Source organism: Trichomonascus vanleenenianus, assembly GCF_965637985.1.
Source record: "Trichomonascus vanleenenianus strain CLIB 3782 genome assembly, contig: TRVA0_002S, whole genome shotgun sequence".
In the NCBI taxonomy this organism is placed as follows: domain Eukaryota; kingdom Fungi; phylum Ascomycota; class Dipodascomycetes; order Dipodascales; family Trichomonascaceae; genus Blastobotrys; species Blastobotrys vanleenenianus.
Genome location: NW_027481885.1, coordinates 449,145 through 474,743, shown reverse-complemented (window position 1 = coordinate 474,743; position 25,599 = coordinate 449,145). Strand labels below are relative to the sequence as shown.

Sequence of the window (25,599 nt, the reverse complement as noted above, 5' to 3'; positions counted from 1 at the left end):
GTGGGATTTGGACCCCCACGCCTACTTCACTCCTCCACCAGGAGTTTGGCAATAAGATCGGCTTTCTTCAAATTGGAAGTTGCAATGCCCCGCCCTGACAGAAGCTGTTTGAGTTGAGGGACAGTCATCTTCTTCAGGGCTGCCTCCCTGTCTGCGCCCTCCTCCAACTTCACCTTTGTCTCGTCATCATGCTTGGACCGTTTGGGTTGCTTGGCTGGCTCCTCCCCATCATCCAAAGCATGGGCGAACTTGAAAACGCCGCGCTCAGTAACATACTGGTGGGTCAGTTCGTTAAAAGATTGAAAAGTCTTGCCTGCTCTCTTGTCAATAGACTTGTACTTGGGAAGAGTCTTGTCCTCCACCGCCGGAGGGTACGTCTCCCCAAGAGCGAATGCCTGGAGGTAGTCATTGAACCGCCGCAGATCAGGATTGGGGTATCTCTTTGGTTCATAGTTGTTTGGCATGGTAAGACCCAAGGTTACGTATTCCAGTTGCGCGGCAAGCTCGTCCCTGACTTGATACAAGTCATCAGATAACCGGTTCATAGACCCTGTAGGTAAGCTTCGAAGCTCGTCTTTGTTTACTAGAGGAATCATAAATAGCCCCGGAGGGAGAACTTGGAACCCGTCATTGTCGACTGCTTCCTCGCACGGATACAGGCAATAATGCCTGGGCGCCGCGTTCGCTCGGGGGATGCAATATGCAATGGCCACTAGCTTTTCCTTGAGCATCTCCTCATATAGCGCTGTATATGCTTTAATAGACCCTACAAGCTTCTCATCTGACGGGTAAATGAACCGCGCGTTGCCAGCATTGTGAAGAGGCGGTACTGTTGCCCGAGGCTGAAATGCGAGAATTCGAAACTTTGGCTTTCCAAAACTTCTCATCTTGGTAACATCGTCTTTGGTAAATTCAATAAAATCCTCTTCGCTAAACTTATACCCCGGAACAATTTCACCCTTATCTATAGTCGCGCCATTGCTGGGGTCGATATACTGAGTGCTTGTGACAACGGCCATGGGCTTCTCTTCGTCGGTCTTGACCCATGCCGCTCGGCTAGGGATCTGCTTAAGAATAGTGACATACCCTTTAATGGCAATTGCTAACCCATCGGGAGAAAGGTCGCTGTCGAGCCCTTGGAAATCGGGTTTCGGCCGCTTGTCCAGCACCAGCATCCCCGAGAATTCGGTGCGCTTAGGCACAGACTTGGCCTTGACGGCCTTATTCATCTTCAGCAAATAGCTCACCGGCTCAATTCTCAATGGCTCCTCGTCGCTATCACTGGGAGTAGGGGACAAAACCACTAGATCGTAAAACTTCCGCGTGTTGAATTCCCCATTCGGAGGGTTCAAGAACACCGGCCGGATGCTCACCCGATGTCCAGCGAGGTCACTAAACGCAGTTTTCGTCTTCTGCTGGACCTCTGCATCGCCATTGGCAGGATCATCGTTGTTCGAAACCAGAATGAGGTTACGCGCTTGGATCCGGCCCGCGTGCTGCCTAAATTGCCCCTGCACGGAAGTGATAACCTCTTGCATCTTGTAGTCTACCTGGCGGCTAACAGCATCAGTGAACGCCTCCCTGTGGTCTTCGAGGAAGTCTTTCAGCTTGGTAAGGGAATCCTTCCCTGGCTGGGCAAGGGGCATGATCGGGTATATGGCGGACTTAGAATCATTCTCCTGATCCTCTTGCTTGGCTTCTATTTTGGGGACCTCAATTCCGTAGAGGTATACTCCGTACATGTCGTAGGGGTCGGAGATGACTTTGGCAGATACCAGCTCGAATGCTGCTTGGACGGCTGCTTTGACAGCGCTCATTTCCTCCCCTGTTTTGGGGTCCACGGGGTACTCTTTGAGCATCAGCGTGGTCGCATCGATGAGGATTACCGTCGCAGCATGTTGGCTCTTGAAGAGGTATTCTTCTTCCGCGTTCTCGTCTTTCTCCATCTTAGTGAGTCGCGTTTTGATCACTCATTCCCAACGAGAATTTACTACTACCACTAACATTATCCGTGTATCGGTCGCCATCACGATAGGTTAAGTGAACTGTCCCTTAGTGCCCTATAATGGACACAAAAAACGCGTAATAATAATATATATACTACTTGTCTAATATTTTCTCGGGTTCGTAGGCTAAGGCCCTGTGTTATGTGCGGCTTATGCGGCTCATATGCGGCTCGATCGATCGGATCCAGGCCTATAGCTGTATTAGTGTTTAATTAAAAAAAGTGTACTTTGGAAGACCACGTCAAATATCGTAGCCCTTAAAAAGAATGACACGTTGTTAATTACAGATTGTACAAATGATACAAATCGTGACAAATGTATTTTTTGACCTTGGCAATAATGAGAGTGTAGTCTCCAATCTACATTGGCTGTGGCAGGGTGCATGTACCTGGAGCCGCGAGTAATGAACTCGTCGGCACTTAGTAATTCCGGTTGTGCGACGGGTGAGACGAGTGCGTAGCCTTACTCCGCACCTCAGCAGGCCCTTCACTGGCAGGAACGAATCACATTTCTAAGTCAAAAACCGCCAGTAACTACTACGTAATAATCAATGGTTTGTCTTCAATGTCTAGATTTAGAATGATTTAAAAAGATGGGGGGCAATGAAGAGAAGAGCATACGTTTTGGCAAGAACCCCCAAAAAACCTGTAATTGCTACATCATCATACATGTTACAGTTCGCTCCAACGTCTTCCGAATCAATTATCGTGTGTAGAAGTATATAGTAATTCTTATGTAATTGTGCTTTGAAATATTCATTCCCTAGGAGGCGTCGTCATCAGTAGTAACAGGGCATCTTTCTCGTGTAGGTTATGTCGAGTACGTACCACAGTATTTCGTGAACCCCCCACTGGATTTGCGGCATGTCTCGGATTCTGCATGGATGCTCCTCTAAAAGGCAATTTTATTCAGTCTCATAAGTCTCATATGTACACGTCTCACACATTAACGGGAAATCGCCATCCCGCAGCGGTAAGGACCTTTGACTTGCATGAGAGCCGTTCGGATAAATGTGAGCGCCGTGTTGTAATCCACGATTACACTGGAGGTGTTATATTTATCAACCTTTAATCAAAAAATAACTAGCAGAAGATATATTGGAAAATTACCAGTAGCTCATACAACCAAAATCTTTCAATTTTTTCATCATTTGTTACCACGGTAATTTATCCAGAAATTCAACAGACAGAGATGATCATCTCGAAACCGTTATAGCGCGAAAAATTATTACCCCTCCACCCTTCTTCACTTTTCCGCTTGTACTACAGCGTTACTACCCCTCCATGGGTGCCAGCGGAGATCGGATCGCGATGCCTAAACGTGGCCAGTGTGTAGTGGGATGAAGTAACACTTGCATCCGAATTAGCATCCGCGGTACGACTCTAGGTCTCGAATTGACTGGGCGATAAGGCACTAAGCTGCGATCTTCTTTTATTTTTTATTTTTTCAGGAATTTGTGCATACTCAGCTGACAAAACATGTCCGTTTGACCAAACGAAAGCTGTGTTTTTGCAAGTGGGCATCGCTTGCTTTTTCAAAGTCAACTGAAAGAGCACAGTCTGCGATACCCCACCTTTAACGACGGCACACGAAGCCTCTGCGACTCGTGTATCTGGATGTCATACATTTCGCCCGCATAAGCCTTCTGCATGGCAAATGTAGAACCATTCAACGGGCAAACCCCCGAAACCTCAAGATTCATAGCTTTCGCGTCAACTCTTTCGAGGAGGAGCCAAATTACTTGCCATGAGTCGTTGAGAAGAGAATTTTGCCGAAGCTGAGACCTTTGACCTCGTTGAAGAAGACGATCTCTCCGTTAGGGCCATTCTTCCGGAAGGATAAAGCAAATGTCTTGGCTTAACTACTCGCCTTCCAAGTGTGGGGGACGATGGCCTTTGAACAAATCCCCTAAAATGCATGATACGCACGATACGCATGTCCTCCGCATACCGTCATATGGCTTATCCTAGACAAGGCAAGCAGACAGGGGGGAGGGGGGAGGGGGGAATTGAAGCCATGACGGAAGCCCTTTCCCTAAAAAGACTCGTCTACGTGTGGGTGTGCGTGTGTCACGACCCACTGTCGTGCCTATAGCATCGATAACCATGTACCCCCCCTCATCTCCGGAAGTAGACTCGTTGGGCAGCCTTGACGGTTAACTCTTGATGATAACGCTTTGCAGGGAGAAGCCAAAGCACAATTAGAGCCAGCTACGTAATTCAAACTGGTGAGGGGTCTGTCAAAGCCGAATATCATGTGGGGATGATAAATTCAGGAGCATCTGGAGATTGAATCGAGCGGAGAAATGTGTGGGGGGACGAAGCTTAACTGGCTGTGTTTCAAACGGCTCTAACGCTCTAGAGGATTAATTTAAAAGCCATGGAAGATCCCCGAGTTTTTGAAAATCCAATAAGCATTTAATTTTTTTTCGACATTTCACATATTCAATGTCGACTCTAGGAATTGAGCACTCCGAAGTGGGTAACTTCCGCAACAAGAAGGCCCTTCTGCGAACCGTCATCGCAACATGTGTCGCCTGTTCGGGTGGTTTGATGTGGGGTTATGATTCCGGTGTGATCAGTGGTGTTCTGGCGCTCTCCTCTTTCAAGGAGCACTTCAATCTGCCAGATAAGTCTCCCGCCGTCTCGTCGAATGCCGTCGCACTTCTGCAGGCCGGTGGTTTCTTCGGCGCCCTGGGCATGGCCCCAATTAACAAGAAGTTTGGCCGAAAGTACTCCATGCTGGCTGCCGCCTGCATCTTCCTTGTCGGTGCTATCATGCAGGTCGCTGGTACCGGCGGCCTTGGTCTTTTCTACGCCGGCCGAATCATTGCTGGTCTCGGTGTCGGTGCTGCTACCGGTGTCGTGCCTACTTATGTTGCTGAGGTCGTGCCAAAGAACATTCGAGGTCTCCTGATGGGTCTGTGGCAGTTTTGGATCGTCACCGGTGTCACCATTTCTTACTGGATCGACTACGGCGTCAACCAGCACATTACCGGTTCCAAGCAGTGGCGTATCCCACTGGGTGTCCAGATGGTCCCGGCTGGTATGCTTATCGTCGGTACTCTGTTCTTGAGGGAGTCTCCGCGATGGCTCGCCGAGAGTGGTGACGATGTCCGGGCCCTGAGGAACCTGGCCTTCATGCGAGGCGGTTCCACCGAGGACCCAGAAATCGTTCTCGAGTTCCAGGACATTACCGAGAGCATCATCCAGGAGCGCGCTATCAGCGGCGGTGCTACCGTCAAGGAGCTCATCATGAAGGGTAACCGAAAGCGAGTCATTTTGGGTTTCGGCCTCATGGCTGCCCAGCAATTCTCTGGTACCAACGCCATTGGCTACTACGCTCCACAGATCTTTGAGGCTGTTGGTGTGGGTTCTACCTCTACTGGTCTGTTCGCTACCGGTATCTACGGTGTCGTCAAGATGGTCATGACTATGGCGCTTTGTCTCTTTGCCATTGAGCGATTTGGCCGAAAGATGTGTCTGATGGTGGGCGCTGGCTTCATGGGTACTTTCATGCTTGTCATTGGTGTCCTTCTCAAGACTCATCCTGTACAGGCTGATGCTGAGAACCTTTCCAAGGCCTCCTACGCCATGGTTGTGTGCATCTATTTGTACGTCACTGCATACTGCTTCTCGTGGGGTCCAGTTCCATGGATTTACGCTTCTGAGATCTATCCTAACCGACTGCGATCCTACTGCGTTGCTCTCTGTGCCGCCTCCCAGTGGCTCTGGAACTTCGTCGTCACCGAGTTCTCTCCATACGCTCTTGCGCGATTGGACTGGGGTATTTTCATCCTGTTTGCTGGCTTCAACTATGCCAACTTGCTCTACGCCCTGCTGCTTCCTGAGACCACTAACCTCAGTTTGGAGGACATGGATAAGATCTTCGGTGTGCCTCAGATCAAGGATGTCGATGAGGAGGCCCTGCCAGAGGCCCACGCTGAGAAGAACAATGTTGCTCAGCACGTTGAGACTGCCTAATGATTTATCTATTTTTATGACTTTCTGCTTTTATGTATTTGTTAGTGAAACAATTCACTATTTGTGTTATAACCAATTTGATTGGTGAAATAATCAATTACTCCCCGTAACTTGATTCTAATGGTGCTTTTTCTAACGGCATTACGAGGGTTCCTCGGCCAAATACGGTATTACCAACCCTTTATCAGCTTGCCGCGGTTTACTAGTACTGTAGTACATGTACTTGTAGTATCGGAAAACGTCGGGTAGAAATATCGTATTTAAGCCGCACACACACACGGCGCACGATGCACGATGCACGATGCGAGATGCAAGATGCAAGCGACTGCTCCAACCTATCGAGTGGATCCGATGAAAGCGATTATAACACTATACACCGCAAGAAAATTCAGAATAATAAATACCTTGAATATATAGTTTGAACCATTTGCCCAGGCAAAACTTGCTCATCAGCAAAAATATCACCGGCGTACGTATACATTTCGATGAGTGCCGCTTGAGCCGCACAATTCGCGTGACTGCTCCAATCTCTCAAGCAGGATCCAGTGAAAACGACTACTGTACTAACACCATAGATACTTAAATATTGAATACCTTAAGTATAGTTTGATGCGCTGGCAAGACTTGCCCAGCAGCAAAGCTTTCCCACAGGTCCCGTATTTCGATGAGTGGTGAACCCCAGCCAGGGGGAACCGTGCAGGAGGCCGATGCATGCGGAGGAGGCAGTAGTGCTTGCGCAGGCGGTATGGGGCTTTGGTCCAATTACCATGAGGCAAAAAAAATCGTGCGTCAAGGTATGGCATTTAGCTTTCTTTTCAACGAAGCATTTGATTGATGAGGTAGCAACAGTTGGCGTCCGCTCTTTTTGTTATTTATTGGCCTAGGTGGTCTTTCTCCAAGTCCTGATGTTAAATCTATAAAGGAAACACAATCCATACTCTTCCCGGTACTAATTTACTATACCTATTATTCGTTATACTGTTATTTTTTTTTAAGGCTGCTGTTATTTGTTATACCTTTTTATTATTGTTATTATTAAAGTGTTACTAGATTTATCAAAAGATGGCTGAGATATTCGCCTTTGACGACCTTGAGAATACCCCAGAGGTGGTGGTGGTTGACGAAAGAAAGCCATCGGGGCTCTCTAAACTGCTTCAGCAACAGCAGGAAAAAGACCTGGACGGGTTTGACTCGGAGAATGAACGGTTGGACTCCGTTCCGGATATGATCTCCAAAAGCGTGTCGATTCCGGTCAATATTGTGTCTGGTGCCGGTTCCGATCACGATGCATCACTTCTGTCGACTACCCCTGGCCGACTGGGCTCTTCCTACGAGGTAGGCATTGACCAGCCTTATGTATCGAGCTTTGCCAACGACAATGTCGCGGAGAAGCCCAACGGCGCGGTTTCTCCGCGTAAAATGACGCCGCTCGACTTTGAGCCGCTTAAAGTCCTCGGTGAGGGCGCCTATGGCAAGGTTTTCCTGGTCAGACACAAGTCTACGGGCAGGCTTTTTGCCCAGAAGCAGCTCAAGAAGGCATCCATGATTGTAGAGAAGCGCAAGATCGAGCAGACCAAGACTGAAAAGACAATTCTCGAGTCTGTGCGGCACCCGTACATTGTGCGGCTCTTCTATGCATTGCAGGACTCTGAGAAGCTCTATTTGATCCTCGAATACGCGCAGGGCGGAGAATTGTTTACGCACCTTGCTATGGAGCGTATGTTTTCTGAAGACGTGGCTTCGTTCTATGTGGCTGAGATGGTTCTTGCGTTGTGCCATCTGCACCAGAATGTCGGTGTTGTTTACCGTGATTTGAAGCCGGAGAATTGCTTGCTGGATGCAGATGGCCACCTTGTGCTGACTGACTTTGGTCTCAGCAAGGTTGCGACAGAGGATGAGCGATGCCGGACCTTCTTGGGCACTCCGGTGTTCATGGCTCCAGAGGTTCTCGAGGGCAAAGACTACGACTATGCTGTGGACTGGTGGTCTCTGGGCGCGGTTACGTATGATTTGCTTACTGGTAGCCCCCCATTCCCGGGTAACAACCACCAGAAGATCATTGAGAAGATTAAAAAGACCAAGCTTAAATTGCCATATTATTTGAGCGCTGATGCCAAGGACTTCCTCACACGGTTGCTGCGAAAAGACCCTAGCAAGCGACTGGGATACAAGGATATAAACAAGATCAAGCAGCATCGATTCTTCCGCAAAATTGACTGGGACAAGCTTGAAAAGCGGTCTTCTGATGTTGAGCCGCCGATTGTGCCCGTCATTACCAATCCTGAGTTGGCTGAGAACTTTTCGGACAGCTTCACCACACGAGAGCTTACACCGGAGGATGTGGAGTCGATTCCTATTCCGCAACAGGACAGCGACAACCATCCGTTTAAGGGGTTCTCGTTTACTGCTAGTACCAGCTATATTGAGTTGAGCATGGGCACGCAACATTGACTATATGGCCTGACAAGTAGGATAATTAATGCGACACCAATACTATCTAAGAGTGCTTCTCAATGTCGATCTTACTTTAGTTACTAACGTTGTCTCTCTTTTATTTCAAGCGCTTCTTTGGTGTTACATGGCGGCTTATTTGAAGCTGTTTAACAATTACAATTGTACCAGTATGACTTAAAGGAGCAACATGCTTCAACGCACTCTGAAAGAGAAATAAAGAATATCCATCAGGAATAGATTCCATGAATCGGTGGAATATTTGCAAATACTTCGTAGTTTCCACACTTCAAACAACTGTTCTTATCGATGGACAACGATTGCTGGCTCCAATTTAAATTGAATAGTCCACATTATTAAACAAGCACTCAGTTATTCATATTATTAGTATAAGATAAAGAAATGTTTAATAGCTACATAGATTATCCCTTATATACCTACCCACTGTTGGTATTATGGCAGGTTACAATTGATAGACAGTAAAGTTCATCCCAGAGTCCTTAAGAGCCTTCTCCGTATCCTTCCATGGCACATTGAACAGACCTGCATTGATCATAGGAATATTAATAGTATCATCAGCGCGGTCCGGGTAATTCTTCTGCAACTGCTTCCGCAAATCAGCCAGGGCTAGCCGCGTATTCTCTACGATCTTATCCGGAGGATCAAGCCCCATACCCGTTCCACCAGACGTAAACAGGCACACAATAAGACTCCCAGGCCCCCCATTATCCGTCTTCGACGACGGAATAATCAAACTGGTGCCCCTTAGCTTGTCTGCCGGATTTTTAAGGCAATGCTTATGATAGATATCATAAGTAGACGGGAACTCCTTTTTGAACGCAACGGCAACCCCAGCCCCCCAGACGCCATGACAGTTGCATGAATGGGCCAGAATCGACCCAGGGCCGCACCCAAACAAGTTCCCTTTAATATACTTGATGGACATTCTTCAATTCTTAAGTGAAAACCGGTAGATTAATGGACGTAATATGCCGGTGGGTGGGTGCGGCTTTTCGGTTGCTTGTTTTTGCGCGTAAACCACAGGCCGTAGCCCGAACGACGCGTATTTTCAGGCACACATCGCCTAACCCGCCCTCCCACCGCACACTTCACCTTACAGCTGGGGTATACGACCGCCTACGGTAGCCGTGGTATTCGAAGCAGAGCGCGAACTATCCAGGGGCCCTTTGAGTGGTGATAGACGGGCCGTTACAGGTTTTTTGGTTACACACGATGAGCCAGGCCGTGAACAGGGTGCATGCGAACCTGACTAACGGGGCCAAGGGCGCAAGCAGTCCCGTCAGACTGCCGCCTATGCTGAGCCCGACCCTACCTGCATGGGTAGACGAGATGGTACCCGAGGGAGAGGTTCCAAACATCCCACAGAGGATGCTGAGTCCGACGCTTCCACCGATGTTCGACTCTCTGGGGTCCGACCTTGAGATTGAGTCGCTGATCACGAAGCGAAAGGACGCGCCGAAAAAGGCTAATGGTGCGGCATCGCTACCTCCAAAGCCTATAAAAAGGAAGCCGTCGGTAATGGTCGTGCTGCTCATCCCAAAGCGTATCAAGTCAAGGGTCAGGGAGCTGATGAGCGGCGAAGAAAGGGGAAGAACGGGGCCTGTGGGCTTAGGGATCACTAACGGATCAGATCGTCGGGATAGTGGGAGATCAGCAAAGAGGGAAGAGAGCAAAAAGCGGTCAATAAACTGGTCCTATTCGAGTTCTTCGGAGGACGAAGGGGACAGTCGTAGAAAGAAGAGTAGTAGGCCAATGGAAGGGAAAAAGGCTCCCCCTTCTTCAATGCCAAATACCCCAACGACTCTGTCAGGAGAGAAGAAGAGAGCCGAGAAGAAGCCTGAAAACGATAAAAGAGTGGGTTTGAAGAAGCCCCCGTCTGATTCTGCCAAAAGACCAGATGATAAAAGAGCGGCTGATGATAAAAGATCAACTAATAAAAGAACGGGTGATGAATCCAAACGGCCCATCAATCATAGTTCTAGCGAGTCTAAAATACCCAGCGGAGACAAAAGGCGGTCTGGTATGGAAAAGAGTGGATCAGACTCGAGTATAAAAAGATCGTCTAAGAACGACTCATCCCCTGTAAAGCGGTCTGAGAAACCGGCTTCCTCTTCGGGGTCAACTCCACAGACACCCACTCTCGATTCGGACCAGCGCGAAAAGTACTACAAGCTACTGCGAAGCAAAATGCACGGGTGGGTTGTGGTTGCGCAGGACAAGAAGCACGAAGCCGACAAGGCGACCATGTCGAGCCAGCATAATCTCTCTGCAGCAGTACTAATGGACTCTACCGTGGCGTTTTTAATTGGATTTGACTATGAGGATAAAGCCGACATGATGATTCGCGGGCACCTCCAGCCCAAGTCGTGGTCCACCTTGCTACCCTATCTGGGACGGTTAGCAAAGATGTTTGAAAAGCAGAACTGCCGACACATGGTAGGCTTAACTTTCCAGCTACGCGCTATTGTCCACCTCAAAATCGCCAGTATACACCAGACAAAACTGCGCCGATTAATGAGTCAGAACGAGCACAACCACAACCACCACCACCACCACCACCACCAACAGGACGAAAAGTCAGACGAAGATATCCCCAAACTGACAAGCTTATACATGGCCATGCACGATGGTGCCCTCCAGGACTTCAAGCGGGGCGCTACAGAGCTGCCCCTGGAGGCTATAGAAAAAGAATACCCCAAGACATGGGCGCATCGAAGCCGAACGATCCAGCCGGCGCCTAAACACGAGGGCGGCCTTCGGCCCAATGAGGACCCGTACTGCCTGCCGGTCCATACCTACACATCAATTCGTGAGGCGGCTGCGTTTGGATACACCATGATGAAGGAGTGGGCGGAGAAAAACAATATCAAGTGCGAATGGTCGCTCAACAAGCTCAGCCAGTAATCAATCATCCATATATTTATTAATGACACTTCAATAATTTATTAACGAGATCCATTCATCCGTCCACATTTCGTTAGTAACTTACTACATGTATTCTGAATCTCTAGCAGTTACTCTACAGATTTGCCTAAATATTAACGGTTAAGCCTGGAGCTCCATGGCATGCTTAATAAGACCAACAGTGGCACTCGATTGAATAGTCTCGTTTCCTCCACCACTCAGCCGCCATTCAATCTCACTCAACCCCTGCAAAAGGTATATCCTCGCCTCGTTCTTGAGATCTAGCTTGGCAAACTCAACGGTCAAAGAAGTAAGAATGTCTGCCAATGCCAGTCCCTTCTTCTGCTTAACCTCATTAAACATATGCAATGCAGTAGACCACTCGTCATTAAGCACCGAGTTGAGAATCAACTGAATATCACTCGGCCGAGGCGACCCAATGCAGTCATACACCATCTCCTCTGTAATTTCCTGGCCCGCTTCCACCGATGCAAAACATGCCTGGAGCACGTTGAGCGCCCGTCTCATGTCTCCGCGTGCCAAAACCACCAGCGACTGGAACGCCTTCGGGGTCAAATTAATCTTCTCCTGCTCCACTACATAAGTCACCCGCTTCGCAATGGCCTCATCCGCCAACGGCGAAAACCTGAACCGCGTGCATCGCGACACCAGCGCCGGGTTCAGCTTATGCGTATAATTGGCCAGAATACAGAATCGCGTGTGTGCAGTGTACTTCTCGATAATCCGTCGAAGCGCATTCTGGGCGACATTGGTCATAGCATCCGCCTCGTCAAGGATGATCAGCTTGAACCCGCTGGAAAACATCTGTCGAGTCGACGCAAACGTCTTGATCTGATCCCGCACGACGTCGATACCTCGGTCATCTGACGCGTTCAGCTCGAGCACGGAGTTGCGGTAGTTCGGACCGAATATCTCCCGGGCAATTGCTTGTATCGTCGACGTCTTTCCGGTTCCTGGAGGGCCGTAAAAGAGCATATGCGGGATGCGTCCTTCACTGACGAACTTTCTCACTGTGCTGATTGCTCCTTCCTGGCCGGCTACATCGTCCAGGGTCACTGGGCGGTATTTTTCAATCCATGGAAGGTTCGTCTTGTCGTCCGCCGGAGGAGCAGCTAGTGCTGCTGCCTTGCCTTTATCTGTCGTCATTATATCGAAACGCGTCGCGTCGTTAATTGAAAAATTCCCAAATTTATCGCGTTGTAAGGACTGCAGCCGGGTAACTTTGCATCACCATATCGACGCCCTCCGAGAGACTGTCCTGTGACATAACAACAGAATCGTTCATTGAATAAGTAAAAATAGTCTACAGGGATCATAAGGTACATGGTTGAGCCACTATTCTCAAGGAAGCAATAAAGCCAGTATTGGGTTACTACTGTACATACGTCTATATTGTCTGGGAAACAGCCTTGATATACCACTGCTAACGGTTTTTCTCATTTAATGAACTTTGATCATCAAATTAAATATAGAATTTCGTCAAATTGAATGGACGGAATGATTAATCTCAAGGAAGCAGTGAATTGGTCGTGGATTACTGCATACGTCTACATGTCTGGTAAAACAACCTTGACATACCAATGCTGATGATTCTTCAAATATTAATGAACTTTGATCTTCGATTAAATGGATAGAATGGAATTTATCCAATTGAATAGGCCGAATAATTTTTTGATGAATGGACTGAACGAATTTTTCGTGAATTGAAACGTTGATATGCCGGTATTTCATACGTTTCGGCTGGTAACGAAGTTTTTGCCCCTCTTACAAATATTCTCCAAAGATTAAGGAAATTCCGTAACAAGGCTTTGCAATAAGGCAATTTCCTGTAACAAACTGTTACAAAACTCTGTAACGGCGGAATCTGCCGGAGCTCCGACGGAACCAAAAAATTACGGCCCATGGGCAGTGCCAGACTTCTTCGATAGCGGTTAAGCGATGAAGTTCCGGGTTATATGGGCGATATTGCTGGTAGCATTCAATGTTCTGGCCTTACAGTCCGACGAGAGCCGTAAGAGCATATTCTACCGTGCTGGGCGGGATTTCTTACGGGCATTGGACGTTCGATCCCTGGCAATCCAGGGCCAGGTGATTGAAGAGAAGAAGGCCAAAGCGGTCCAGCCTACCTCTGTCCAGCCTGTAAGCAGTGAAACTACCAACACCTACTGGGAGAAGCCAACACGCGTTGAGGGTAAAGCTCCTAGCGCTACGGCGACGCCTATCAAGCAAGATGCTCCCGTGCGGTATACCATCAAGTCTGGCCAGACCCATCGCTATGAGCTCACAAATATTACTGCTAGCGGTAACCTGGACGTGTTCGTGACTTTGAATGTGTGTCAGGAGCCGCCTGTGGGCAGCCTACAGGCACCTGAACAGCCATTGTCGATATTCGCTGGCATTAATAGCACGGGGACCATGTACGGCATGAACACCTTTATGGGCTTTGCAAACGTGACATTGTACAATGTCAGTTCATCTTCAGCTGTTGCTGAAATTTCGACGCCAGTAAAAAATAACGGCCAATGGACCTATGAAATTGGCATGTCCACGGTCGCGCCCGTCCACGGAGTCGGCATGGGCCCGAATTTGTATCTCGTAGACACAGACTTCGCCAATGCCCTGTTTGTGACGGGCAATTTCACCCCGAATGCCGAGGGCCAGATGGGCAATGTGTCGGAATACGACATCTACGCGTATCCATTCAAGTTCAGCGCCCCGCAGGATACTTTCATGCGAATGCCGTCTATTCGACTGGGTGCTTCGTACTGTGCCGTGTCTACTGGGCCCGCGTTAATCAATACGAATAACACCCAACCAGGCGAGACGAGACGGGGTTACGGGAATCGCCTCAAGGGTCAATTCTACATGCGCGGCCTCAACAGGTCTACTTCCTACGTGTCCTACCTGACCCAGCCGAACATCAACATGCAAGGCGGAGTGGTTTATCAGCCTGTTTACTTTGCCAGCAAGTCTGAAACGAACTGCCAGGTCATCTTTGACCTTGATTTCTGCTCGGAGCTCGCGTATGCTGTTCCGGGTAACGCCAGTGCGTTCACCGCGCCTGCATTGGCCAGAATCTACGATAAAATGGCCCGAAACCTGTACAGAAACTTCACTTATTCTCTGGAAAACGTAGCCTGCAATGCGTCGGCTGACACCAGATACTCAATGGTGCGCGACTGCGACGACTGCGCTAACTCTTACAAACAATGGCTATGTGCTGTGACGATCCCGCGATGCACGGACTGGACGTTGGACCAGTCGTTCCTGTTCCCTCGCCCGGCAGGCACTTCACGAAACCCTATGATTAATCATTTCATTCGCCCGGGGCCGTACAAGGAGATCCTGCCCTGTGCAGATCTGTGCTATGGCATTGTGCAGGATTGCGCCCCCAGTTTCGGGTTCCAATGTCCGAAGAAGGGACAGGGATTGGAAAGTTCGTATGGATTCTATTCCGACAATGGTTATGTCAGCTGTTCTTACCCGGGGGCGGTTTATTTCTTGAATGGTTCGTCGAGGCTGACGATTGGTTTCTTCTGGGTGGTTCTGGCTGCCTTGGTCGCTCTCTTGATGTGATTATTCTCCACCGTTGTTTGCTTTATTTATTATTGGTTGGTGGAGTCAACTTTTTCTTCACTTTTCTCCTCAGCCATTTTTTCCTCGCCAGCTTTTTCCTCGCTAACCCTGATCTTGGCAATGGTGGTTTTAGGGCCGTTGACAAGCACCTGTCGCAGCTCAGGCTCCCATTGGTCGGAATCTCTCTTCAGAAAATCATCAACTTCAAACACGTTGTCACCCAGGACCCAGTCGGCCTGGCGCTCTCGCACCAATGAAACCATATGGGCAGTTGTGCCCAGAGCGAGACCGATATCGTGGATCAGCGACCGAATATAAGTCCCGGAAGACACTGTGAATCGAATTTTGAGCACTGGCGGCTTTGGCTCCGTCCATTCGACACTTTCTGGCACCTTTGGGGCAGAGTTTTCTTCCTTGCCAAGCTTATTGAGAATGTTAGAATATTCCTTCTCCTTATCGTCGGCCTCCTCAGCTGGCGCCTCGTAGCTATGATCCCACTGGAGACCACTTCCGACGATCTCCAGCTCATCAATTTGCACCTCCCGCGGTTGGATCTCCTTTGGAAGCGCCTCGCCTGATCTCGCGTACTCGTAGAGCGGTTTTCCGTTCATTTTGAGCGCCGAGAACACGGGCGGAGTCTGCTCGATAGTACCCCTAAACTTGCCAATGGCAGCTTTGACAGCCTCATCCGTGAGATGGTCAATTGGGCCTTGCTTTAGCCGCTTGCCCTGGGAGTCGTAGGTCGTCGTGGACCACCCGAACAGCGCTTCAGCTACGTAAGTCTTCTTGCATTGGCCCAGGTAGCTGGTGAGCTGCTTTGTGCCAGAGCCAATGCCAATTACAAGCACGCCGGATGCAAGAGGGTCCAGCGTGCCGCCGTGGCCGATCTTGATGTATTTGATCTTTTTACTCTTTCGGGCAGTAGTCGCCTTCTTGAGTGCGTCAATGTCGCCTTTGAACACAGGGCTTTTGGAGAAGTAGTGCTTCAAATCAGACACCACGTCTCCCGACGATGGCCCGCTGGGCTTGTTTACGGCGAACACGCCATTCATGAGCTGCTTCGACATGGTGCTTGATCGGTTAAGGATCCGGCTTGTCATTATCAGCGGAAAGTGAAATTTTCTCCCGGGCCCGGAAATATTTCAATCTGAGACCTCTCTGCCGCGCGTACGTCCCTCTGGCTCTACGAAGTTTGTACGATCTTCTTACATGATGGTGAATCATTGCTGAGGGGAATACGTCTTTGACTGGCTGAAATGTGGGTTTGGTATGCAGGCAATTTTTAAGGGTCCAATTTACATAATCCCCTTTCTCCTTTTCCTGCCCTTTGAGGGCTACTAGACGAGCGTATATAGAGCTCCATTCGTTGTATATTGTTAATTGAAGCATATTTGGTTTATATCTGACACACCCTCTTTCTTTCTTTCTTTCTCTCTTAACGTGGAAAGGCCTGTTTGTACAGGTAATTTCAAATCATAACTGTATGGAGTTTAGAGTAACATGATATTGGCTACAGGTAGTACAGCAGTAGAGATAGTGGCAGGTACAACGGCATGAAAACGGCACATGAGAAACAACAAGAGGTTACAGATGAATGTTACAACTCGGACTTTTATTCGGAGTTTAGTTTCTCGCAGACAGCATGATCCTCATCGCTTATCTGCGACCGTACTACCGTCCAAGCCCCGTACAATACGCGAATTACGTGGGCTGGGGAAAAAAAAAAGGGATGAGGACAGAAAAGGGGGAGTGCTTTACAGTACTTAATACATTGCATTGAATATATATCGCACAGGAGAGGAGAACACTCGCTGCAGTTTCTCTGCGTCTAGGCCCATCGTACTTGGTAATGTACTGTACTGTAGCACTGTAGGGCCACATTACACAATATACTCTATGCAAGACTACGTCGATCAACTTTTGATTTGAGGCTCTCAACCGCCGTGCATACGTAGTGGCATTGCATTTACATATGTATACAGCTCAGACATAGGGGTCAAAAAAGTGTTCTATATTCCATTTGAACAAAACACTCGCGGCTATTCTGAGTGGGCCTGCTAAGTCTATGCCATATCTCTGCCTCCGCCATTCTTTCACCATTCACCATTCACGACAAATACCAATAGGGGTTGAAGTCGGCGGGCGACTTCGAAAAGTCCCAACCGCGCGGCATTGCGGCTCACGCGACAATTCAATCCGTGAGGCACCCGATCGCTTTTTTTCCCCCGCACTTTGCAGGCGGGGTGCCGAAAAATACGCGGGGGAGCCTGCACTCGAGAGCACAGAGACCCGCCGGCTGGGCTGCTCCACCTTGAGTGGGCTGAAGCAGCAAGGACCAATATATTTCAGCCGAATGCCACTTCGCTTAAACCAGTGCGAACTGCGATACCTTTGCAGGGTTATTATAAACCCTTCTATTAATCGAGTCCCTTTGTAAAGCTCTCCTGTTAATCATAAGCTTGTTAATCGGCTTATTGATTCCTTCATAAGCCCTCTTGTTAATCCTATATCTGTACCAATATCGTAATGTATGCGGCAGGACTGAATCCTCTCCTTTCGCCAGGGTTCCTGATGGATCGAGATCGGCCCAAGACCGGTACGACCTTGACTTCATTCTCCAAAGGAAAGTGCCTCAAGCTTATTGAAGACCGTTTGTCGGTACTGCTCTACTTCAAGGATACCCACATGGGACGTAGGCCCTGGCTGGATACCTCCACCACCATAACGCCGCATCAGTGGCAGCAATTGTACATACCAAGGCGCGGAGCTCGGTCCTATTTCTCCATGGGGGTGGCCATGGCCTCCGTCACGGAGAAGCCCTTGCCAGATTTGAAGGAGTATGTCGCTGCAGTTCTCACTGTATTGGCAGCCTACGATCACTACGACAGTAAGAAGACTTTCATTCCTGTCGAGAACCAGGCAACAGTGGCTAGCGGGTCCGAAATTAAGCATTCCAGCTCTTCGGCCTCGCTCAGTTCGGCGGTGAACCATCCTAATCTGAATTCCGGGCTCTCGAAACTCAAATCGTCGAGACGCTTCACGCTGGCCAGGACTACTTCGAATGCCTCTACGGTGTCGCCTCCTTCGCTACAGAACACCAATTCAAGCGGCTTGTCGCAGGTGGATGAATCGGTCTCCGCTTACAAACCCACTATTCCGCCCCCAAACGGCATGATTGCGGCCAAGACGAAGCTTCCAAGCACTCTGGCCAAGAGCCAGCAAGCATTGGCTATTCTGGCGTCTCTCAAGATGCCCCGGGAAGAGGAGACCGAGCTGTGTTTCCTACCGGACCCCTTCCAGAGCTTCATGAGCTTTATGGACGCTCTCGTCATCTTTTTCTACACAGTATCATATCAACTGAGAGGCCGCAACCTGCAATTCCTCGAGCTCAACGAGATTGAAGACATTCTCAAATCTCTGGACGAGACTGTCCGCAGGGTTATCAGCACAGAGGTTCTGCTCACTATCAATCCGGACTTTTCCAGTAGCTCAGTCCACAGCCAGGCCCGGGATAGCGAGATTTTGGAGAAACAAATCGTCCACCTCTCTCATCCGTCGTCGTAAGCCGTCCCCACTGTACCATATTTATTATTTTATTTATTTGTAACGATATACGAAGTCCGATTACACTGTGCAATTTATTATTTATTTCTTTTATTATTATCCATTTTTAACGATACCACGTTGAGCTAGTCTACATGTCAACAGTACTTGAAAGATACCGGTAACGCTTCGGGGACAAGCCGTAACAAAGTTTTTCTACGCTGTTGCGAGCTGTAACTAATCTTGTTGGGACCGCTCATTACGAAAACACCCATACCCAGTGCAATTGGGGGGCTAGCCCCCCAAACCCCCCTGAGCTCCGCTCCGCGGAGAGGTGGTTAATTGTGACGGGGGTTTGGGGGCAGAGCCCCCAACTACGGGAGCTCGAGGGCTGGCCCTCGACTATGTATCTCATTCTCCCCAGTTGTAAAGTATCATTCCGATTTGAATGACGAAAAAAAGTGATATATATTTTGCAATTGAGTACCCGTTTATGAATTGACGAAGTGGAATTACAATAAAAGATCCACAATTGTATATTGCTCTGCTGGTCACAGGGTAAGGGAGACCAACTTTTCATATTCGCCAGTAGCTCGGCACATGGAGTCGAAAAGACCCCCAGACTGGATAAGGTCTGCTGGGCGGCCATATTCAGCGACCCTGCCCTCCTGGAGCACCAATACCTTGTCGAAATCAATGACAGTAGCCAGTCGGTGCGCAATGACAATTGTCGTCGTAGTAGGATCCTCCTCCCGCAATGATTGCTGAATCTTGGCATCCGTTTCATGGTCAATCGAAGCAGTAGCCTCGTCCAACAGCAAAACCTTGGGCCCTTTCAGGAAGGCTCGCGCAAGGCAGACCAACTGCCGTTGCCCCTGTGACAGATTGGATCCCCCTTCAGAGATAGCATAAGACAACGACCGGTCACCGTGGTGTACAGTTTCCCAGAAGTGGACCTTTTGAAGAGCTTCACCGAGCTCCTCAGCATTGTACGAGTTGAACGGGTCCAGATTGGACTGCAGCGTGCCCGTAAACAACGTGGGATCCTGCGGGATAATGGCCAGTGCCCGTCGTAGTTCTAGCAGGTTGAGGGTCGCGATATCCACTCCGTCTATCTCAATCGAGCCACTGACCGGAACTAGGAACCGGAACAGAGCCGAAATGAGAGTCGATTTGCCTGCTCCGGTTCGACCGACTACACCCACCTTTTCTCCGGGGTTGATGGTACAGCTAACCTGCTTCAGGACTAGCGGCGTATCATCAGCATACCGCAAGCACAACTCCTTGAACTCGATCCTCCCGTGGTCTGGCCAGTGGGGCGACGGCAACGGGTTACCACCGCTAAGCTCTTCCTGAGGGATATGGTCAAGGTACTCCATGACCCGCTCGACACTGTTCATTTGGATTTCAAAGTCTCCGTAGATTCGAATCGCCAACATTATCTGCTCGCTGAAGTTCAGGGCATACGTCAGCGACAATCCGGCGAGACCAGCGTCGATGGATCCTGCCTTCATGACCACGAGGAACGCTGCGCCAACTGCAACCGAACTGTTAACCAAGCCTGTGTGACACTGAAGCCAATGGTTGACTGAATTGCGGTAAAAGTAAGGGCGCTGATTAGTGTCCAACCTCTTGTGGTTCCCGTTCAGGAATTCGTTACTCGCTCCGTAGGCCCGGATAGTGACAATGCCGGTGAGAGTTTCGCCAAAGTGCTGGAAAATAGGACTTCGCGTCATAGAATCAATTCGCTTCAACTCTCGTGTAGCCGCAAGATAGACCTTGAGATAGTGGCCGTAGATCAGGGCCATTGCTGCGGCCACGATGAGGAACTGTGGAGACACAAATGCCACAAACCCGACAGAGATCAGCGCACTGATCGTGAAATGGTAGACACCTTCCTGCTCCATGGGCATGTCCTGGTCGAGCGTCTCGATGTCCTTGGAGAACCGGTTCATGATCTGGCCAATCGGAGTAGTGTCGTAGAATCTCGCCTTGGCAGAAATCACCGTATCAAGTAGCTGATCGAACAGCTTTTTTGTTGCGTGGATACCAGCGCTCATGGCCAAAACAACTTCGACATAAGAGGTCACGAAGCCGCCGGTACCAATTGAGAAGTAGATTAGCAGGTAGTATAGGGTTGAATGCGAACTGAACTGGCCAAACACCGTCCACGTTCTAAGCCAGATGTTCTGGTAATTGCGGAAGAAGTGCTCAATGACAAAACTTGCCGCAACTACAGCCCACATCTTCTTCGAGTACATAAGTGAGAAGTAGCGAAGGTACACCTCTCGGGATACTTTACCTGTGCTGTGGAGCTCCTCTGCCTCTTCATCCGAGACTGCAACTGCTTTGGGTGGCTTGAATTCGGAAGGCTGAACTGTAGTGTCATCGCTGTCGCTATCAGTGCCACCATTGACACTGGTGGAGCTGCTGCAGGTGCTTAGATGGTGACCGACAACCACATCCTGGGGGGACCCCTGTGCCTCTACCTTACCCGCCTTCATCGCCACGACATAGTCAGCCTTACTAGTAGCAAGGGCCTTGTTATGGGAGACAAGTATGACAGTTCGGTTCTTGGTCAATTCCCCAGTGAGACAATTATCGTAGATATGGGAGCCAGTTCCGGCATCCACTGCACTCAGACAGTCATCAAGCAACAAGACCTTGGACCGCGAATACATAGCCCGGGCCAGTGATATTCTCTGCTTCTGACCACCCGACAAGATGATCCCCTTTTCACCGACCAGCGTACTGTCTCCTTTTTCAAAAATATCGAGATCGGGTATGAGGCAACAGGCATAGAGGACGTGATGGTACCTCTCCTGATCGTAGCTGCTCATGAAAAGAATGTTTTCCCGAATAGAGCCATTAATGAGCCAGGCTTGCTGAGAGCAATAGGCCACAGTCTCGCCAAGACCAGTACGTAGATCCAATGCAGCAACAGTTCGGTCGACTTGTCCTCCGGGAAGGCAATAAGACCCACTCTCCAGATCCATCTCGCCTAGCAAAGCAAGCAAAAGAGAAGACTTACCGCTTCCCGTAGGTCCGATAACCACTGAGAGCTTGCCTTGCGGGAATTCGACTGAGATATTGCTCAGCTTGAAGCTCTTGTGACCACCACTCCACGCTAAAGTAGCATTCTCGAATGCGACTTGCTTCGCAGAACTAGCAATTGGGTTATCAAACTTCTTAGTGTCAGGTTGGTTGAGGAAGGCAGAAATTCGATCGGCAGAGACTTTGGCCTCTAGAGTGTCGGTCAACATCTCAGCCATGGAATCAAGAGGACGCTGGAGGAGGTCGAAAAGCGCAAGCGCAGTGAATGCCACTGGACTTGTTAGGGTTTTGCCTTCAAGGAAAGAGTAGCTTGCAAACGTTGCCGCAGAAACGACGACAATCGTAGACACCCAGATTACTACGCCACACCCGAAGTGGAAAATCTGCCGGTAGAGGAGCTCGACCTCTTTGGTTCTCTCTTTTCTGACTCCGTCAGCCAATTGGTTCTCCCAGCCAAAGTATTTGAGCATCTTAATGGCCGAGAGAAGTTCGTTGGTCTTGTGGACGCGCTTGTCGCTGACTTTCATGATCTCGCCTTGCAAGCGGGCGTACTTGCTGGAGAACCAGTAGTTCAAAGGCATAAAAAAGACCATTGCCAGTGTTCCAGCGAATGCGCTTTTGCCCAAAATAAAGTACAATGCGCCAAGGGCAAAGAGAGCCTCCAGAAAGTTTGTCACAATGAGATGGAGGATAATGAAAAAATCAGCCAGCTTATAGCTGTCTACTGACATCAAGTTAATGATTGATCCAACAGAATTCTCGTCCTCGTGTTCGTCATCAGTTCTATTATTTTCCTCGCCATCAATGGCACCCGATGCTTCTTCTTTTACCAAAACGGCCTTCCTTCGCAACGCTTTTTCGTAGATCATGCTAATCAACATAGACCGAGCGTTGACAGTAATTCGCAGACCCAGGTAAAGCGCTTGACAGTTGGCCAAGTTTGACGCAATGGAGAATACTAAAATACCAAGCACATATAACCAGGCGGTCTTGCCACTACCAGTGGTGAGTTGCTCGTGGTCGTAACTTTGCTCAATGTACTTAAGAATGCGGTTGATAAACAGCGGTGGAGCGTACACAAAGGATGCTCGTAGGGTTGCAAATAGAGTGAGCCACAGGAAATATGGCCGCACAACTCGGAAAATAGCACCCAGCAGGGCACGGCGCGTCGTGATTTTCTTCTTCGCGCCTTGCACAATATGGAGAGCATGGTCCTCTTCCGCAATGTCCCATACGTCGTCAATTGTCAACGTCTTTTCGGATCCAGCCCTTACCATGGGGTTGACCCACAGAAACAGGAATTTCGACACCAAACTGCTTGAGTCTACTGGGAACGGTTTTTCCACCCCACGAGTTCTATATTCCCGGATATACCTCCTGCTTTTGGACTTAGAGAGCCAAGTAAGCATAGCCAGTACCCAAACTGTAGCAGTCGAGGCAATGTAAAAGTTTCGCGACGCATTCGAATATGGATGGTTAATAGCAGACCAGATATAGGCCGTGTGGAAGAGAGCCATGAAGCTGTATATCACAGTCGAATGGTACCACAGACCGAGGCGTTCATTGAGGTTGGGGAAAACCCATCTCACGGCTACCAGAATAAAATTGTAGACCCACAATGCAGTAAGTACGCTTATACCATTGACAGCGCTATCTTCACGCCATTCCCAAGATATTGAGGTTTGGACATTCGCCAAAACGGCCAGGAAGGCGATGAACGCAGCGCCAGCTGCTTCAGCAGCCAACAGTAACCGGTCACGGGTTGACCGAGGAACAATCGCAATCTCTTCCTCGCCATCAGAGAACTCTTCGGTCAAGTCTTCCTTCTTCTTGGAAAGCAAGAGACTCACTGCTACGACAGCGATCGAAACCGCCAAAATCACCACTATCGGGACTACTTGGAAATATCTTAAAACCGTTGTTAGCTCGAACTTTTTACTAGCTATTTACTCACGTGTGAAGATAGCATTTCGCCAGATCTTCGTCTATCCATATGGGTCCTTCGCACCACATCGAAAAGTTAACTTGTCAACTTCCAAATGCTCATCGACCGACAATAATAATGAATAATGAAATTTAGAGCCGTGCCTATTGTCTTAAAAGTTGGTGATGCAGCTTGACTCACTGATCGTCATGGAGCCGCTTGTTACTCTGCATGCGCGTAGCCGGATATGCATGGCACAGGCACCCCACTGTACTGGTTTTTATTGGCGGGTCGTCTATTGGTTGAATAATAAGTTATACAACAGTGCTGTTTTGCAATTGCAATATTAGGGGATGAGCTCGTTGATATTCTTGGTTCAAATTGGCTTTTTAATGGGCCAGATTGGCTCTTTAATGGACTAAGAGAGAAAAGTTACAGCAGATAATTCTCACTGATACTGTGTTATGGTAATCTTCCTTTTCTATGCAATTCGATGATCGTTCCGCCTTGGCCGTTAATTCTTACCATCACCCCTTTTAGGACCGTATTACGTAGGCTCTTGGGGAGGGGGAGAGTATAGAGGAGACGGGGGTGGGAGCGGACCTAACGTTTTCCACCACGATAATGGACTATGGCCCGTGAATGGATTATTCATTGAAAGTACCGCCAGAAATATGGCGTATCATATTCGGTTACCTTGATGTGACCATCCTGTCATGTCTCTTAGTGTGTGCCCGGTTTAACTCTGTCGCGGAGGCTACCCTAAGGGCATCAGTGCACATGTCCGATCACGAACCAACAGAGATCAGGCTAGCAGTTGGTGGGGCACCTATCAGAGTTGTTAAGGAATTTGATCGCGGGTACAATTCGCTTCTCCAGAAACATGAGTGGATTCGGACTGTATCGCTGAATCTCTCCAAGAGGGTGTGGGCTCGAAACGTCGTTTTTGAACTCACCCCCATGTTTCGACTCAATCCTGACCAGTTTGTCCTTTCTTTTGAATACGGGGCATTCTACATTGATGACGATGACCGGCTGCCTAGGCTTATCAAGTGTCTAGAGAAAGGGCTCCAGGCGAAAATAATTATTGAACTTAACCACGGCGAATGGTTCACACGGAGCCTGGAGGACATGAAGAAACTGACGCGGGTCTCCAAGCAGCTGGCAGAAATGAAGCTCGACAAAGAGTTCAGGCTTAGGATTTACGGCGACTCATCCTTGTCGACCGCTTTACATGCTATCGCCGAATATACGACTCGCTGCAATATCCGCATCTACCAATCGAGCTGGAAACTGGTCCAGGGATGGGTATCGCGAGCGCCAAATTTGGTTCATTTCTCAATTGTAATGATGGACTCGCGGGAGGACCCAGAGAGTGTACCAAACGTCGTTCTTCCCGAATCGCTGCGAACGCTCGAAGTGAAGAGCGACCACCAAGTCGCGATTACGGCACCAAATTGCCTGCGCGTAGCATGCGACGGGCCCATACTACCCCAATTTACGTGCCCAAAACTCGAGACTCTGAATCTTGCATTAAAATCGACCTCTGGCCAGTTAGAAGAAGCGGTTGCTGTAGTGTCGACCCTAAGCCCCCGGTATCTTGAAGTCAGTCTAGGGTCTTTCAAAGAAATTTCTCTGTTGTCGAGGCTCATCAGCTTTGCACGAGATAAAGCTACGTTGATAATTGACCCCGACAATTATAGGCTCGTTCGTAACAACCCCGACCCGGGCTATGTCCGTGCCAAATCGAGTCTTGCTAAGCTTTGCGACTTGGAGGTTTCATGCGATGAATTTGAACTTAACATCAGCCGATTGAACATGGCCATAGGTATAGACGAGTACCTGTTGAATGTGATCAAGGGGCTAGTCACGCATAACCCCAATCTCCTGCGCATTACGATCCCATTCTCCAATGCTACTGTACAATGCCATGTTCCGACTGCTCGTATTACTCTCACCAGGCCCATCAACGAAAATCCAACCACTTTTGACGCTCTAGTGCGTGACATCAAGTCTATACTCCTCAGGTGTTCCAGCAATAATGCTCGTAGGATATCCTATTCCTCAGCCTCCAACAATAACGCTTGCAAGACATAAATCTTCCTCATCATAAAAG

The 25,599-nt window shown here is 49.0% G+C and overlaps 11 protein-coding genes across 11 annotated transcripts; 6 read left to right on the top strand and 5 right to left on the bottom strand.

The window, feature by feature from the left end:
• Positions 1-26: 26 nt before the first annotated feature.
• YKU70 (ATP-dependent DNA helicase YKU70) lies at positions 27-1,946 on the bottom strand (the record flags this gene model as incomplete). Its single annotated transcript, XM_076682352.1, has 1 exon — positions 27-1,946. The coding sequence occupies one exon, from the start codon at positions 1,944-1,946 to the stop codon at positions 27-29; it is 1,920 nt and encodes a 639-aa protein (XP_076543598.1).
• Positions 1,947-4,453: 2,507 nt separating this feature from the next.
• HXT2 (high-affinity glucose transporter Hxt2p) lies at positions 4,454-5,989 on the top strand (the record flags this gene model as incomplete). The annotated part of the gene is made up of 1 exon (XM_076682351.1): positions 4,454-5,989. The coding sequence occupies one exon, from the start codon at positions 4,454-4,456 to the stop codon at positions 5,987-5,989; it is 1,536 nt and encodes a 511-aa protein (XP_076543597.1).
• A 1,062-nt stretch (positions 5,990-7,051) lies between these two features.
• Positions 7,052-8,440, top strand: YPK3 (putative protein kinase YPK3; the record flags this gene model as incomplete). The annotated part of the gene is made up of 1 exon (XM_076682350.1): positions 7,052-8,440. The coding sequence occupies one exon, from the start codon at positions 7,052-7,054 to the stop codon at positions 8,438-8,440; it is 1,389 nt and encodes a 462-aa protein (XP_076543596.1).
• Positions 8,441-8,903: 463 nt separating this feature from the next.
• On the bottom strand, positions 8,904-9,386 carry POA1 (ADP-ribose 1''-phosphate phosphatase; the record flags this gene model as incomplete). The annotated part of the gene is made up of 1 exon (XM_076682349.1): positions 8,904-9,386. One exon carries the CDS (start codon positions 9,384-9,386, stop codon positions 8,904-8,906), a length of 483 nt encoding a protein of 160 aa, XP_076543595.1.
• A 287-nt stretch (positions 9,387-9,673) lies between these two features.
• Positions 9,674-11,365, top strand: TRVA0_002S04852 (uncharacterized protein; the record flags this gene model as incomplete). Its single annotated transcript, XM_076682348.1, has 1 exon — positions 9,674-11,365. The coding sequence occupies one exon, from the start codon at positions 9,674-9,676 to the stop codon at positions 11,363-11,365; it is 1,692 nt and encodes a 563-aa protein (XP_076543594.1).
• A 141-nt stretch (positions 11,366-11,506) lies between these two features.
• RFC3 (replication factor C subunit 3) lies at positions 11,507-12,532 on the bottom strand (the record flags this gene model as incomplete). Its single annotated transcript, XM_076682347.1, has 1 exon — positions 11,507-12,532. The coding sequence occupies one exon, from the start codon at positions 12,530-12,532 to the stop codon at positions 11,507-11,509; it is 1,026 nt and encodes a 341-aa protein (XP_076543593.1).
• Positions 12,533-13,324: 792 nt separating this feature from the next.
• On the top strand, positions 13,325-14,962 carry MID1 (Mid1p; the record flags this gene model as incomplete). The annotated part of the gene is made up of 1 exon (XM_076682346.1): positions 13,325-14,962. The coding sequence occupies one exon, from the start codon at positions 13,325-13,327 to the stop codon at positions 14,960-14,962; it is 1,638 nt and encodes a 545-aa protein (XP_076543592.1).
• A 29-nt stretch (positions 14,963-14,991) lies between these two features.
• PUS4 (pseudouridine synthase PUS4) lies at positions 14,992-16,029 on the bottom strand (the record flags this gene model as incomplete). The annotated part of the gene is made up of 1 exon (XM_076682345.1): positions 14,992-16,029. One exon carries the CDS (start codon positions 16,027-16,029, stop codon positions 14,992-14,994), a length of 1,038 nt encoding a protein of 345 aa, XP_076543591.1.
• Positions 16,030-17,488: 1,459 nt separating this feature from the next.
• TRVA0_002S04764 (uncharacterized protein) lies at positions 17,489-18,526 on the top strand (the record flags this gene model as incomplete). The annotated part of the gene is made up of 1 exon (XM_076682344.1): positions 17,489-18,526. The coding sequence occupies one exon, from the start codon at positions 17,489-17,491 to the stop codon at positions 18,524-18,526; it is 1,038 nt and encodes a 345-aa protein (XP_076543590.1).
• A 530-nt stretch (positions 18,527-19,056) lies between these two features.
• On the bottom strand, positions 19,057-23,572 carry YBT1 (ATP-dependent bile acid permease; the record flags this gene model as incomplete). The annotated part of the gene is made up of 2 exons (XM_076682343.1): positions 19,057-23,467; positions 23,514-23,572. The coding sequence occupies 2 exons, from the start codon at positions 23,570-23,572 to the stop codon at positions 19,057-19,059; spliced, it is 4,470 nt and encodes a 1,489-aa protein (XP_076543589.1).
• Positions 23,573-24,125: 553 nt separating this feature from the next.
• TRVA0_002S04720 (F-box protein) lies at positions 24,126-25,580 on the top strand (the record flags this gene model as incomplete). Its single annotated transcript, XM_076682342.1, has 1 exon — positions 24,126-25,580. The coding sequence occupies one exon, from the start codon at positions 24,126-24,128 to the stop codon at positions 25,578-25,580; it is 1,455 nt and encodes a 484-aa protein (XP_076543588.1).
• Between the last annotated feature and the right edge of the window lie 19 nt (positions 25,581-25,599).